This window comes from Botryllus schlosseri, chromosome 9 (assembly GCF_051294905.1).
Source record: "Botryllus schlosseri isolate E-star chromosome 9, Bs_hap1, whole genome shotgun sequence".
NCBI classification, from domain to species: domain Eukaryota; kingdom Metazoa; phylum Chordata; class Ascidiacea; order Stolidobranchia; family Styelidae; genus Botryllus; species Botryllus schlosseri.
Window position 1 is genome coordinate 19079022 of NC_137244.1, and position 14463 is coordinate 19093484.

The window sequence follows — 14463 nt, forward strand, 5'->3', positions numbered from 1 at the left end:
GTTTGATTTGAAGATGGGCCGGGCAATTTTTAAAGTAGACTTATTAGATAGGCTGCTAAAAGTATGTGATGTCTAGACGACCAAATCTCATTATTGAAATTACCTATACTTAGTACTTTTCAAATCTTCATTATCTACTTCGATCCACTAGATTTACAGGAATGATGGAATAGGAGTTTCATGAAGAAAATATTAGACAGCTGTGCAGGAAAGAATTCGCCTTTTCAAAGTTTTATATAGCGTACTGAATCATTTTCGAATTTAGTTAATGTCGGAGTAATTGCGATGAGCGTTCTGTCAAATTTAAATCATCTATATTCAGATATTCAGCGTATGCCTACAGGAGAAATTTAACAGCCTCGAGGGTCTCTGCGAAGCAGTATCGCAGTTTGCATCGAGCAGTGATTCAGTATAAATTTCAACCGATCAACCGTAACTGTAATATTTGCGGATAGCACTCAGTGCGCAATGTACTGTACAGTGTACACTCAACTAATCGTATATACGCACTGTACATGGTGGACACACAAGATAACTTACGTTGCGTTGTCAGAGGAGCTTATTTTCGGATATCAATTTTCAGAAAGCGTATGCGATACTTCAATATACCGTTACAATGCTTTCTAAAATGTCTATGTTTTATTAGTCTCTCTTGCATATGTCGTAACTCGCCGGTATACTCTGCTTTAGTTAATTAAAGCTTGTAACTGTAGTAGACGGTAAAATGCCGTCTTATAAGTTGTATTACTTCAATAGTCGTGGAAGGGCAGAAATTGCTAGGTGGTTATTCAAGTTGTCTGGTAAAGAATTCGAAGATATCAGGTACACCCAAGAGGAATGGTTAACGAAAAAAGCAGGTAAGAAATTCCCAAATGCTAGGGTTGCTCAGGCTACACGCTGTTTCGTTATACGAAACCATAATAGTCGCTGGATCTTGTGTATGAATGAACTAGTGCCTCAGCGATGCGGAACGAACCTGCAAAATCGGTCGTTGCCATTCCATGTTAACATTCGATAATAATTTAACTCTCACTGTGCTCTCATCTCAGATTTCCCGTTCCGGCAGCTACCGGTACTTGAAGTCACAGACGACAAAGGCAAAACGACCATAATACCACAAAGTGGCGCAATTACCCGCTATCTTGGAAGAGAATTCGGATTTTGTGGCAAGGGCAATCTGGAAATGGCGCGGGCGGAATTTCTGAGCGAACACATGATGGACACCGTCATGGCACTGTTCATCAATGAAGAGGACGAGGAAAAGAAAAAAGTACTGGTACGCCAGGCTCTTGAAGGGCCCGTTTCCGAGGGCCTGAAACTGCTTGAAGACTACGTACTGGACTGTGGATATTTTGTCAGCGAAAAGGTGAGTTGGAGGAAATTACAGGTGGTAACGTAGTGAAGTACTTTTTCGAAGTACTCAAGTAAGTTTTGCTAACTTTTACTATACTTAGATGGATAGACTTTTATTCGTCACACCAACAACCATGGAAATATGTATAGTAGTACGGACTATAGGAGACGGCAAAGGCACTGGCGAAGCCAGCAGGGGGTGAGCAGATGTATTCAACTTAATATATAGTTTCAGTAGCTTTTTCATTGTTGATTACCTCGCCTCTCGATAAATCATAATGAAAAATAGGCCTATATAAAAATACGCATGGTGTACAGAATTGAATGTAACTGTGTTCGTGTGTGCTGCCTGCGGTTGCGGGACTATTAGGCCCAGCTTGTTGGTGTAAAAAGACCAGAGGTGGTCAAAGCAGCCAAGAAAGCTACTCAAGTAGAAGTAGAAGTACTTCTTACATAAGCTACCTGAAACTATTTGAAGTAGAAATAGAATTGATTGATTAAATCTGCTCAAGTAAGTAAGTAGTTGTGAAAACGATCGTAATTCATTCGCATGGATTGTCAAAACATGCAAATTGAGCTATGCGAAAGTTGCCGAGCTTGATTCATAATGATGCATACCAGGAAATATTCAATTTTCGACAGCATAAGTATTCGTCTGCATCATGGGATGAAAATGATAGTATTGATATGGAAATGAGATACTAGTCCTATGTTTAATCGAACGGCACGTTTTAGAAAATATAATGGTATGGCGCACTCCCCCATATTATAAGGCGCGTAGTTTAGTCGAAGAGCAATACGAAGAAGTTGCATAGGATACGGTGTACACACTTTGCGCAATTAGTAAACGTGAATAAAAAATATGGTGGATCTTAAAACTGCCATACTGTGTAGCTTTATTTCCGAAAATTGAAGGCATTACCACACTTGCTTTCATACTTCAACATGTATGTTATCCAGACAAAAGAACTGGCATTAATTAGAACTCAAAGTATATGGTACAGGTACTGAGAATTGAAAGTGAAATATAAATACTACTTCTAAAAGCGGAAAATGTATTTCATGTCTTTAGTCCAGAAAGTTTCAAAGGTGGTATGCTAAAACAGCTCTAAAACTAAAAAAAGTCACAGTCCACTTTTCCAGATTAGGACACGCCATGGACTGCTAGATTACGATATGATAAGTAAACGCTAGATTGCGAAACATCAGTTTCAAACGTTATGATGAGCCATATATACTGTGATGAAATATTTCATATGGGCGAATGGCCACAATGCGGTGTGAACGGAACCACGCCAACCCGCTCCCTAAATTATATTCATCGGTACTTTCGTGAAATCATACTGGTTACTCCGTATCCACTGAGCGCGAAGCGCGACGAAAATTCTGGGCTTTACTCAACTTTTATGAAAATTAAATGTTGATACTCCTTGAAAACAGCCCCGAAATTCCTCAGGCTATCCTCCTGATTGCAGGATTTAACTACTTCTACTTGACAAACTGAAAATAGCGAAAAGTAAGTAAGTAGATCACAAAATATTACGAAGTAGAGGTACCGAAAATCAGATCTACTTGAGTAAGTACCAAAAGTAGAGGAAAATTACTTGAGTACTTCGAAAAAGTAGAAGTACTTCGTTACTAACCCCCTCTGAAAAAGACATACCAAAGCAGTTAAGCTTTAGCAAACACTAAGTGCGATCCCGGAAATATCGCCGGCGTTTCAACCTTGGCCAAAGACTGTGCGGGATGCTGGCCCGACTTTGCAATCTGGGTCCCTCGGTACAAATATAACGAGCTGACGCAATAAATATCGCGCCCCGTGACTAAATACAAATTGGGAATCGTGCACATCTCACCAAAGACCAAATTTCTCTTTTAATTTGTTGGGGTACCTTTGAGCGATCTTTTTTGTGGCAACAACTTTCTCCGGAGGTCACGAAATCACAGCACGCTTCAACTAAGTAACAAATTACAAGTGACCCGCCCGACGCTCACTCTCCAGAAACTCAAGAATAGTCTTACCGAGTGATATGAACATTAGGGGTGTTCAAAGATGTTTTTTTCTCAAATGGTACTGGCTACTTGATAAAATTGTTAGGTTACCTAATTTAAGCCTGAAAACCTAATTTGGTTCAATTCCAACCATCATCATCATCATTGGTTTATTAGCAATTTTATCAGCTCAATACACCACAAAAATGCGATACAATGAAAAGACAGGAAGGTGTCGAAGCGACAAGGAGTAGTCTATGGAATCTGACACCCACCTTGGCCTAGGCGATGTAAAGAGGAGGCATGCACACTGAATGAAAGTAAGGAAGATAGTATAGAAGAAGAATGCGACAAGAAATAGGGCGGCATGTCATGGGAATCGAGATCGATAGGTCAGTCGTGGTCCGGTAATCTTGAGGATGGACTGTATTTATTTAGTAGTAATTGCTTGTATTCCGACTTGAATGTGGACATGCTCGTCGACTGTCGGATGGCCGGCGGAATACTGTTCCACACATCAGGTCCGGCATATTTGATGGAGCGATGATCTTTTCGGTCGATCATATGATATTTGGACGACGTGTACGCGCGTGTGTTGTACTTGTGCGCTTTTGATTCAGAGGTGAAGAAGTCATTGAAATATTCGGGGCAACGACCAGTAGTCGCATTGCTACAGGAGAAGAAAGTTTTTTATTTTTTGTATAAAAATAAATAAAAAAATTCCATATTTTTGTTCACCCCATGAAATTGTTAGGTTGTCTATAGAAACGATGCTCACCGAATTTGGCTCAATTCCAACCAGTGGAAGCGGAGTTATTGCCGTCGAAAAATTTTGGATTTGAATAAAATAGCAGTGGTGGCTCGTCCTATAGGGCAACTGGGGCATTGCCCCAGCTAAATTTCTGTTCAGTGACAATTATTTACCATCTATAGACGCACAGCAATCAATATATACCGAAATCAAAGCGAAAATCGCATTCTTCTTGTGCTTTCGCTTGTAAATGCCCATATATCGCAAAGTCTCTGCGAAAATCGAATTCTCTTAACTGCGTTTTCGCTTTGCGAATGCCTAGCCGGGGCATGCCCCGGTAGCGCTCACAACAAGCTTTCACTGTCTATTCTCTCAAAGCTGCGCACAATAAAGAAACGATGATTTACTCTCTCCTATTCATAAAATTACCGAGTAAGTGATTGATACATCATTGCAAACAGCCCTTGGACGCGATCCACCACCTCACATTGTCGATGCTATATTCAGAGATTATATTTTTGAGCAATACCCAAACAGAATGCTAATTTACACCGATGGATCTAAAAACATCGACGGTGCTGGGTACTCCTACATCCACGATCACAATATAAGAACATCAAAAGTATGTTCGAAACTTCTATCAATCTTCTCAATTGAGCTGAGAGCAATATTCGATGCACTGATATGGATTTCAGAAAATTCCATCGAACGAGTTGCTATTCTGAGTGACTCTTTGAGTGCATTGCTGTCGTTAAAAAACCATCTTGGTGAAAATCACTATATTACCAATCAAATATTAGAACTATCTCACCATCTCTCACATGAAAGCCATAGAGATATTTCTTTTGTATGGATTCCAGGACACTGTGGTATTGAAGGGAATGAAGTCGCTGACCGACTTGCGAAAGAGGCTGCGGCCCATGACTTCGCTGACCCAAGCGCAGAACTTACTTCTAGCGAGGCCAACTCATTGATTTTAAGTCACTGTAGGCAAGACTGGAACCAACGTTTCATCGAAACCGCCTCTGGAGCACATTTCAAGCAGTTCTGCCCTGACATATACACAAAACTACCTACTTTAACCACGCCACGCCGTGCCGAAACCACCATTTTCAGATTACGGACCGGACACTGTCGTCTCAACTCCCATCTTAGCAAAATTGGATGCTCCGATACCCCGGATTGTATCACATGCCATGTTGAAGAAACTGCAGAGCACGTTATGATCGAGTGTGCAAAGTACGCTAACGAAAGATGCCAGTTTAGAGCTGCCGTACTGTACTTGAGACTACCCTTCACCATGGAAAATATAATAACTACTGATTATATATTACCTTTGCTGTGGGAAGTCCTTGCGAAGACAAAGAGACAGTACTAAATGTTTAGTTGACTGTATTTACTTATCGCGATATCGATTCGATTAGCAACTGTTATGTCGTGACGCAAAAGACCATAGTTGTTATATGCGTCACTAAAATTGTTTTTAAATATAATAATAATAATATTATTAATAACTGGGGCATTGCCCCACCTAAATTTCTGTTCAGTAACAAAATACACCAGCCAAGGCTGTGTCAACAAAAAGAGTTCGTGTATCATCTAAAAATAGTACATTGAACGCTCTCGTATTCGACATTTCGTGCTGGTGACGTCATATTTTGTGTTACGATTGTTGATATACGCTGTTCTTTCGAATTCTATACTAGTTGCTGACGATTACCCCTGACGAGTGTCAGCCGAAAATATTCGGGTTCATTTTAATATGAATATACTATTCAATTGTTCAGTAACAATTATTTACCATCTATAGACGCACAGCAATCAATATATATCGAAATCAAAGCGAAAATCGCATTCTTCTTGTGCTTTCGCTTGTAAATGCCCTGCCCATATATAGCGAAGTCTCTGCGAAAATCGAATTATCTTCTGCGTTTTCGCTTTGCGAATGCCTATAGCCGGGGCATGCCCCGGTAGCGCTCATAACAAGCTTTCACTGTCTATTCTCTCAAAGCCGCGCACAATAAAGAAACGATGATTTACTCTCTCCTATTCATAAAATTACCGAGTAAGTGGGGCAACATTGCCTTGTTGCCCCTAAGGTGTGATGTAACAATCGTATCTATATCTGAACTCGGCTACCGTGATATGCGTTGAGTCATACCACATATGAAAAATTGACTCGAGTCAAGTGGAGTCACCAAAAAATCGTGACTCGAGTCATTACAACCCTGGTCCGGAGTCGGACCAGAGCTTAAAAAACAGGAGCGAAGTATAGGACCAATGAATTTGTCGACCCGCTCCGCACTAATAGCCGCCTCCAATTAATTACTAAACGTCCGTTAAACCAGATATACTGTTTGAAACCACTTACTTGAGTAGTGTTCAGACCTACCGTTTTCTACTTCAACTTGAAGTATTTTCGTCAAGAGACATCAATCTAATTCGTATGGGAAAGGGACGGACGTAGTTTATGTTTGTCCTTGATGTTTTTTTTGCGGCATATACACCGACTCATGATATACATACACACGATCTGCGCATATGCATACCATGAGTGCATGATGTGCATATGCCGCTGGACAAGGAAGTGCAGATATAGCCTTTACGGCTTTCTAAGTCATACACCACCCCTCCATGCTATCCCAGTAAAGCATGAGCGCCAAGCAGGGAAGCCATGGATACCAGTGTTACTAATCAGGTCTATGGTCTGACCCGGTCGGGAATCGAACCCACGACCTGTCGATCAAGAAGCCGCTTAACCATTACGCTATCTTGTCGGCAACCATTACGCTATCTTATCGGTAACCATTACGCTATCTTGTCGGTGGGACCGTTATTACTGTGCAGATAAGTGTGTTAAGCTAAGACCAATCGTAGGAATCTTACAGCAACGCATATACATTATCACTGTATTATTAAAATTGATTAGCATTTATTATGTTCATGTTATAGAAACGTTTCATAGGCGTACTTTTTCTCGCAGGTCTCAACGGCAGATTTGTCATTGGCCTGTGTCGCTGATATCCTGGAGACGCTTGACAAGAACATCCTCGATAACACCCCGAAACTGAAAGTGCTCGTCGCAAAAGTGATGAACATTCCAGAAATCAAAGGCTGGATTGCAATTCGTCCCAAAACTCAAAGATGAACTGTGCCTATCTTTATTCAACATTCGAAAATAGTACACTCTTGTGAATTTGAAAATTATACTAGAATAATGCAGTCAAGTAAACTTTGCACGATACAGCTGAAACATCGATAAGCGCTATTGCCACACTAGATTATATAGGACAGGGGGGGGGCAACCCGTATGGCCCACGAAAAGGTTTTGAGAGGCCCGCGAGGTAATTTTCGAAAGCAGTTATATTATCTAAGATGAATTGCTCAGCTTGTGAACTTGCAAGGCCAACCAAAAATTTGATTAGTCTGACCGCGACACTTGGGATATTGATGACTAAAATATCACTTCCTACGCATTGGTAGATCCAGGGTCCAGTCACATTTTTAGTAAATCGTTGTACATAACAATAAAGTAAAATATTACTAAAATTTTTCTTGAAGCTTCGCGTGATTTGATTGTCATTCGATTTCTTGCTTGGTACCGCCTCCTAAAAAGGAGAAAAACACCTATAATTCACCCGATTAAGTCTAACTATTCGCATTTGCGCTCGCATAAAGATCGTAGATGATGATACGTAGGCACAATATGATTGTCGCATATTAGTGGAAACCTTCGACATCGATATGTCCAGATGCCGAAAAGTCCTGTCCTTGCAAACCATAGGGGCGGGCCACATCCGGCCCGCGACGGGAGTTTGAACGGTCCGCCGACAGTTTCCGGTTTTACATGATAGTGTGGCCCGCGGCACATGTCTACAACTCTACATACATTTGCAAGCAGACATGTACGACCATGAACTTTAGCGATTTGGGCTCATGAATCGATCGCGTATTACCGGACAACGAACTACTATTGCTTCACTGCAGACAGGGGGTATGCGTACGTCTGTGTATCATATGTATGACGAGTAGTGGTGAAATGGGGGGCTTTCCACTGAGAGAGAGTTCCCCTGAACTCATCTAAAATCCCTCCTAAAAAATTACTTTTTTGTGGCTACGTCCTTGTTCAGGAATCCGGCCCGCCAAGTACTTCATTTCCCATATCCGGCCTGCCGACTGGAGAAGTTGTTCGCCGCTGTTGCAAACTGAGCTCAGCGGGCGGTACGCTTTAAACGTGCAATATGCTCAAGTAATAATATCATTGACAAACTTCGAAAAATTTTCGCGCTTGGCGCGGCTAGTTGTCCGCACACTCATCCGTCAACTAAAAAGGTTGGCCAACCCTGATATAGGGTTTGAAATGCGGAATTATCGTGCTCAAAACAGTATTCTGCCTCGCATCCTGCTCGCAAAGTCTCTTGTTTGATATGCTGGTTTATGAAAATGAAGGAGGGTTTGGGTAAAGCGGTGGTGGAGAGAGTCTGTTTGTAAGTCAGTTGTAAAACCATACAGAATATTTTAGCCATTATATGCTAATAATTATTATTAATGTAAAATATACGTGGACGTGCGAATACGTTCGTTTACGTTGATTTCCAGCAAGTATATGTTACTCCAACAGTGAGTACAAGTCCTCCCGGGGTTTGTTCATTTATTTATTGTATACAACAATGGTGCTTATCGCCTATTAAGGTCATGGACGTGCTCCACGACAATGACTAGTCAATGTTCAGGATCTTTGTCTTCGTAATCTTCCGGACGACTTCCACAGTAGCGCACTTCCAACATAAGTCTCTCTGGGCTTTTCGAAACACTGCTATGGCAGTGAGGGTAGCGATGAGGAGCCCAGATAAACCTCCGACACATCGAAGCGTGGCAGACTCGAGACTAGAACCAACAACCATTGGTGTCGTGACGGTGTCGCTTAGCACACTGCACCACTCGTTTCCCCCTCTCGGGTTTGAAAGTGAACATATGTGCCGTTTAGGGCCGGACATAATCAAGTGATTCGATTAACAGTCGAATACTACTCTTCATAACGTCATAAGAGTATGATAAATTGGGAAAGTTAGACTATAATACCTATTATGTAACAATAAAGAAAATAATATCAGTTATCGCAACACATGAAAAATAATTTGTATGTCGTGGCCACCAGTGTTGGGATCAAGTCACTACCTTCGAGTCACGAGTCAATTCAAGTCATTGCAGATTTTGACTCGAGTCAAGTCAAGTCAATCGTTTTTCGAATGTGACTCGAGTCAAGTCAAGTCAGTCGATTTTCGGGGGTGACTCGAGTCAAGTCGAGTCAAGTCAAGTCAAGTCACGAGTCAAGTCACAATTCAAGTCAAATTGCCTTTTCGAGGTATGAGGCGTGATTACGTCATTTTATTTTGCTAGCTGTCTGAAATACAGATTGAGTGGTCATTGATTTTGAACAGATGAACGAATATAGAGTTAAATATACACGCAAGTAAGGCGCTGTATCGCTCACATATACGTAGAACTAATAAACTACATAAGTAATTGCACAGCCTCAGTTTACAGTTATACCAGCCAAAATAGAGATACGAATTTATAAGATGCAATACATTACCCTATTGCAAATTGATATGACACAATTCGAGCCTGCGCCAATGGTTGAGGACTATATAAACTAATTGCGAATTTAATTTCAATAAAACAAGAGGTTTGGTTAAGTTAAGAACCCAGAACAGATATAGACATTTTGCTATTAAATTACTTTACTATACTATAGTTTACGACAACGTATGTTGTCAGCTTTGATCACTCCGTTTGCGATCAAAATATTTGTGAGCGATCAATGGAGGCTCAGTAAAACGCACGATCATTGAAAGATTGGTCGCTCTCACGGATTACACCAGCGTTGCGCGAACAATCCGAACAAAGCCTATCTAAGATACAGTGATTTTTATCGACACCGATTACTTGATGACTTGAAATTGACTCGTGAATTTTGCTCCGAGTCACGAGTCAATCCACATTTCTGATACGCCGAGTCAAGTCAAGTCAAGTCATTTTAGCAAAGTGACTCGAGTCAAGTCAAGTCATACGAAAATATGACTCGAGTCTGACTCGAGTCAAGTCATGACTCGAGTCATCCCAACACTGGTGGCCACTCATTCCATAGTGCTTCGTGATAATACTGAGGCCTACTGGTCGATTCGGCCCTACAAATTCTACAGAAATATCGTGTCCACGAACATGCAATAGCCTTTAGATACAAGTTATAGCTGCTGCGGTACGACCAATTGAAGTTTCAAGGATCCTGAAGTGGGAAGAAAGTATATCGAAACGATACTTTTGTAAGATAACCACTCAAGGAGAAGAAAGCCGTTTAAATTATCATTTTGTTATTTTACAATCCATTGCAGAAGGAACAGATACAGAAAATATATACTTCCTATTCGTCTTGACCGCTGCTACTACACTATTACTTGTTCGTATAATGTACGTATGTAGTACATATATATCGAAAACTCGTCATGAAAAGCAAAGGCAGCATTCGGGTAGGCCTCATATGGTAATATGACTTTGCGGTGTGTATTAGGGGGTTGCTTTCGGATCGACGAATCAACTTAATTTCTGTGGCGAATTTCAGCAATCACGCCAGAACGTGTTACTGTTCTTTGCCTACGACATCGGATGGCGTTGATGTTTTTGTTTGTGGTATTGATGGTGTTAGTCGACTACTGTGGTCCTTTACACCAGACCAATTATCTTTGTAATTATATTCCGTATCTACCGACTTGTAGCACGGCCCACTTCTAGGCTTTTATACGACACCGCTTATACGGATGAGATGGCGAGGAGGCGCCTAGATAAACCTCCAACACTTGGGTAAGAAGTCTGGAGTCAACCTCGGTCGGACTCGAACCCGCAACCCATTGGTGTCGCAGCTGTGGATTATACTAATACGCTATCTCGCCCCACAGCACATCGGATGGCGTGACATGCGTGCCAATAGGATCAATTACACGGCTCGCATTCGCACCATGACTAAATATGATATTGTTTACCGATCGCGATAGATGATCATTGATCACTAGCCATTCTGCAGTCAACATCGTTTTAGCATTGTTAACGACAAATAGATTGCAAGCTGCACAATTTTATTAGGAAGAATACTGGATACACATAGAATGTATATTCAATATCGAAGGGGCGAATCGTTCAAGTCATTGTTCCGATTCGATCCGTGTAGTGACAAAGAAAACGGGAATTAGAGTGGGTTTGATCAAGCGTAGTTATTCGTTCCTAGATGTTGTATATTTAACAACCAAAAGTGTGAGCGACTGGCAACGACTAACAAACGAATAGGCTACAAGACAGGCGAGGAACGGTAATCAAACGAATACACAAAACTGAGTAAGGCAAATTAAATGTAATGGATTGCATTTAATGAACATTAGGGTGTGAAAAGTTCCTGGCCCCAGTTAACCTCTTCTTGCATAGTATAAAATTTACTCGCAATTCAAAATATTCTTTTTGGCGGGGGTGATGTTGCTGTTAGTCCCAAATAATCCCTCCACCCGAAACCGTAATATCCCACATCCACAACACCAATCCCAACGCGAAAAACAAGTTATTTCAACCTTTATAAATTTTGACATGTTCACGGGAATCAGTTTGTGGTGTCACGGTGAATACTAGTTGGCTGTTATTCGTAAAACGAAGAAGCACCAATTATGCTGTTGTGCTTGTCTGGTCTCAATGATAATGTACTGTAATTGAAATTGTAATTGGACAAAATTTTTATTAAATAACGATTGCAATAACAATTACACAAAATAAAGATGCTTCAATTACAATAATATGAAAAACGAAATTAATTACATTCAGCTGAATTACAAATTACAATTGATCCAAATCTGTTGGGACTGTGACTATACCTTGTCTAGTCATTAGTTATTTTATTTTAGGCATGGATTTGTCTAAATAGAGTAGGACTTGATATGATGACGTCATGGTCATCGGCTTCTTAGATTTTGGGGATACGCGCAACCGTTCACAAAAATTGACGGGGTCCGCGATCAAAAAGAGATATTGTCGTGTCGCCTTCAGGTGTTTTGAACTCCCACCATAAAATATCACTGTCTAAGACTCACAAGAATTGTATAAAGCGATTACAGCTAATCACAAAGTCAGAGAGGAGCAGTAACAAATACTTCCCCTTTTCGGTAGTTTTCACTCACTTGTGTGCTTAAATACTTTCTCAACTACTTGTTTATGTGCATTTATATTTTCTACTTCAAATTTAGGTATAGTTTTGGTATATATACATTGAATTCCGCTATTTCTAATTGTAATTGAGTGTAAACTTGCGACATTACTTCGGCTGCCACTTGAGTGTCGTAAATGGCTACTTTGAGTATTTCTGCACAAATTCAGCGACGGATCTCAAAGCACTATAGCGTGTAAAACTAATATTCATGCAAATGTAAGCACGTTGAAAGAAAGTACTATACTAGCGAGTACTTTTTTCTCATTCTTTGGAAGTAGTTTGTTTTACGGTCACGAAGTAGAGCCGAACGTAACAGCTATGACCGAGTCCATCGCAATTTCATCAACAAAGATTTTAATCGCAGTATACGTGACATTGCAATTAAGGTCGGGAACAAGTATAGTAAAAAACGTGAGGTGCCAGTGACTATCTACGAAGTTTGCAGTCAATCTACTTCTGTTAATCCCGTTTCGCTGTCGGGCCGGAAGTCAAGAAGCTGTAAAGGAGCAACTAATAGGAAATTGTATCGGTTGCAGGCCATGCGTCAATGTGGAATTTAGTAAACAAACTTAATAAAAACTTCCTCTGGCAACTTATACTAAGTGACAATATGACAACAGACGGATGTTGTGCTGTCTTCACGGCGTCCTATTGTTGTACAAACACATATTGCAAACATTGCACAAGCAATTTCTGCTGCAATTAATACGTATCTTGACTGTCGGAGATTTACAGAGACGTTATGACACCCTTGTGGTATAACAGCAACTCATTAAGTCAATGTATTCAACAAATTTAGGAACCGAATATATTACTCTCTCTGTTTGGAAGAAACATCTCCGATAAAATCATGAAACTGAAAGCGCTATCTTAGAAAGTGATGAGCATTGCGGAAATCAAAGCCTGGATTGCAATTCTCGCGAAAGTCCCACATGAATGCGTTAATCTATGCACATATAATTTAGGAATGCTCAATAAATTTTGGCTGACTCTGTTTAGGTTATAGCAGGGGTCTCCAACACGCGGACCAGCGATGTCATATTTTGGGTCCCACGCTCTGATTCTAGATTTCGGAAGAACGATAAGTATAACATTTAGAAATGCTGCAATTTATTTCAATTTCAAAATGCTCTTGTTGTTGTTGTTGTTTCAAAATATGCTCTTCGCCTTATCCCAACGTCACTATTCTTCACTAGCTGAAACGGCTTCCACACTGCCAACAGCATGTCATCGAGAAAGAATCAGCCGATAGGAATATGCATATTGCCTTGACGTTCAATGACCCAAACACTGCCAAGACCAAGACGCTTATAAAACGGCTTAGGGTTTTTTTGCCACAAGATCAAGCTTTAGGAGGATACAGTCTTTCAGCTATATAGTAACGTGTCTCGCCAGCCCCAATATTGATTCCTTAGTCCAGTGGTTCTCAACCTTTTTGACCTCGCGGCACTCTCTGAAAGGGGAGAAATGGTGTCCGGCACCCTGTAGCACATCGAGTACAATGCCTGAGAATATAGCGGAGTGCTATGTTGCACCACTGCAATACCAACATTCTCCAATATCTGTTCATCCAAGGATATCTAGACTCTAGAGGGTCCATGGATCATCCATGGATATCGAGATATCCCATGCGTCTTGAGCAGATAAAATAATAGAACCGTAGAACCATACTCAGAATTTTGATTCCTAAATTTTTGCTGTGGACTTTGTTTTCTATATTCTTCCAGGGCACCCCTAAGCGGTCCAATTGGCACACCGCTTGAGAACCACTGACGGCCTTAGTCGATGATAAGCGTTGCCAGGCATCGTGAGCACCTCACAGTTCAAAATAAAATGAAATTGATTATCACAATATTTCTTTTTTTACCTGTACTCTATCAAATGTATTGCTTCTTTTGTGGTAACATGACAGTCGCCAACGTTAGGGAGCACCGCGTTGTACTGGCGTAAAGTCTTAAAAACGTGGTTGCTAAACTATATGTGGCATTTTTGTCTCAATATTGCATTCTTGCGGCCCGCGGCCTCTGCAAAATTGGAAAAGTGGCCGCGACCCGTTTTGAGCTGGCGATCCCTGGCTATAAGCCAGGGATATCTAGTCTAGATATCCCTGCGGTTATAGAAA

The 14463-nt window shown here is 40.8% G+C and overlaps 1 protein-coding gene across 3 annotated transcripts; it reads left to right on the plus strand.

Moving 5' to 3' along the window:
• The first annotated feature begins 362 nt into the window (after nt 1-362).
• On the plus strand, nt 363-7349 carry LOC145447052 (S-crystallin SL11-like). 3 transcript variants are annotated; one of them, XM_080325483.1, is made up of 4 exons: nt 363-857; nt 1050-1366; nt 1455-1552; nt 7080-7349. In XM_080325483.1, the coding sequence occupies exons 1-4, from the start codon at nt 725-727 to the stop codon at nt 7165-7167; spliced, it is 636 nt and encodes a 211-aa protein (XP_080181609.1). In that variant the 5' UTR covers nt 363-724; the 3' UTR covers nt 7168-7349. The 3 variants fall into 3 exon arrangements, with proteins under 3 accessions (XP_080181609.1, XP_080181611.1, XP_080181610.1); XM_080325485.1 differs by lacking the exons at nt 1455-1552; nt 7080-7349 and adding an exon at nt 5213-7068 and having other exon boundaries at nt 387-857; XM_080325484.1 differs by lacking the exon at nt 1455-1552 and having other exon boundaries at nt 466-857.
• Nucleotides 7350-14463: the final 7114 nt, after the last annotated feature.

Bases quoted from the DNA above. Each gene is read 5' to 3' on its own strand.
- LOC145447052 (XM_080325483.1), top strand. From the start codon at position 725: ATGCCGTCTTATAAGTTGTATTACTTCAATAGTCGTGGAAGGGCAGAA. The intron at 858-1,049 runs GTAAGAAATTCC...CTCTCATCTCAG, and splicing joins ATGGTTAACGAAAAAAGCAG to ATTTCCCGTTCCGGCAGCTA. The intron at 1,553-7,079 runs GTGAGCAGATGT...TTTTTCTCGCAG, and splicing joins ACTGGCGAAGCCAGCAGGGG to GTCTCAACGGCAGATTTGTC.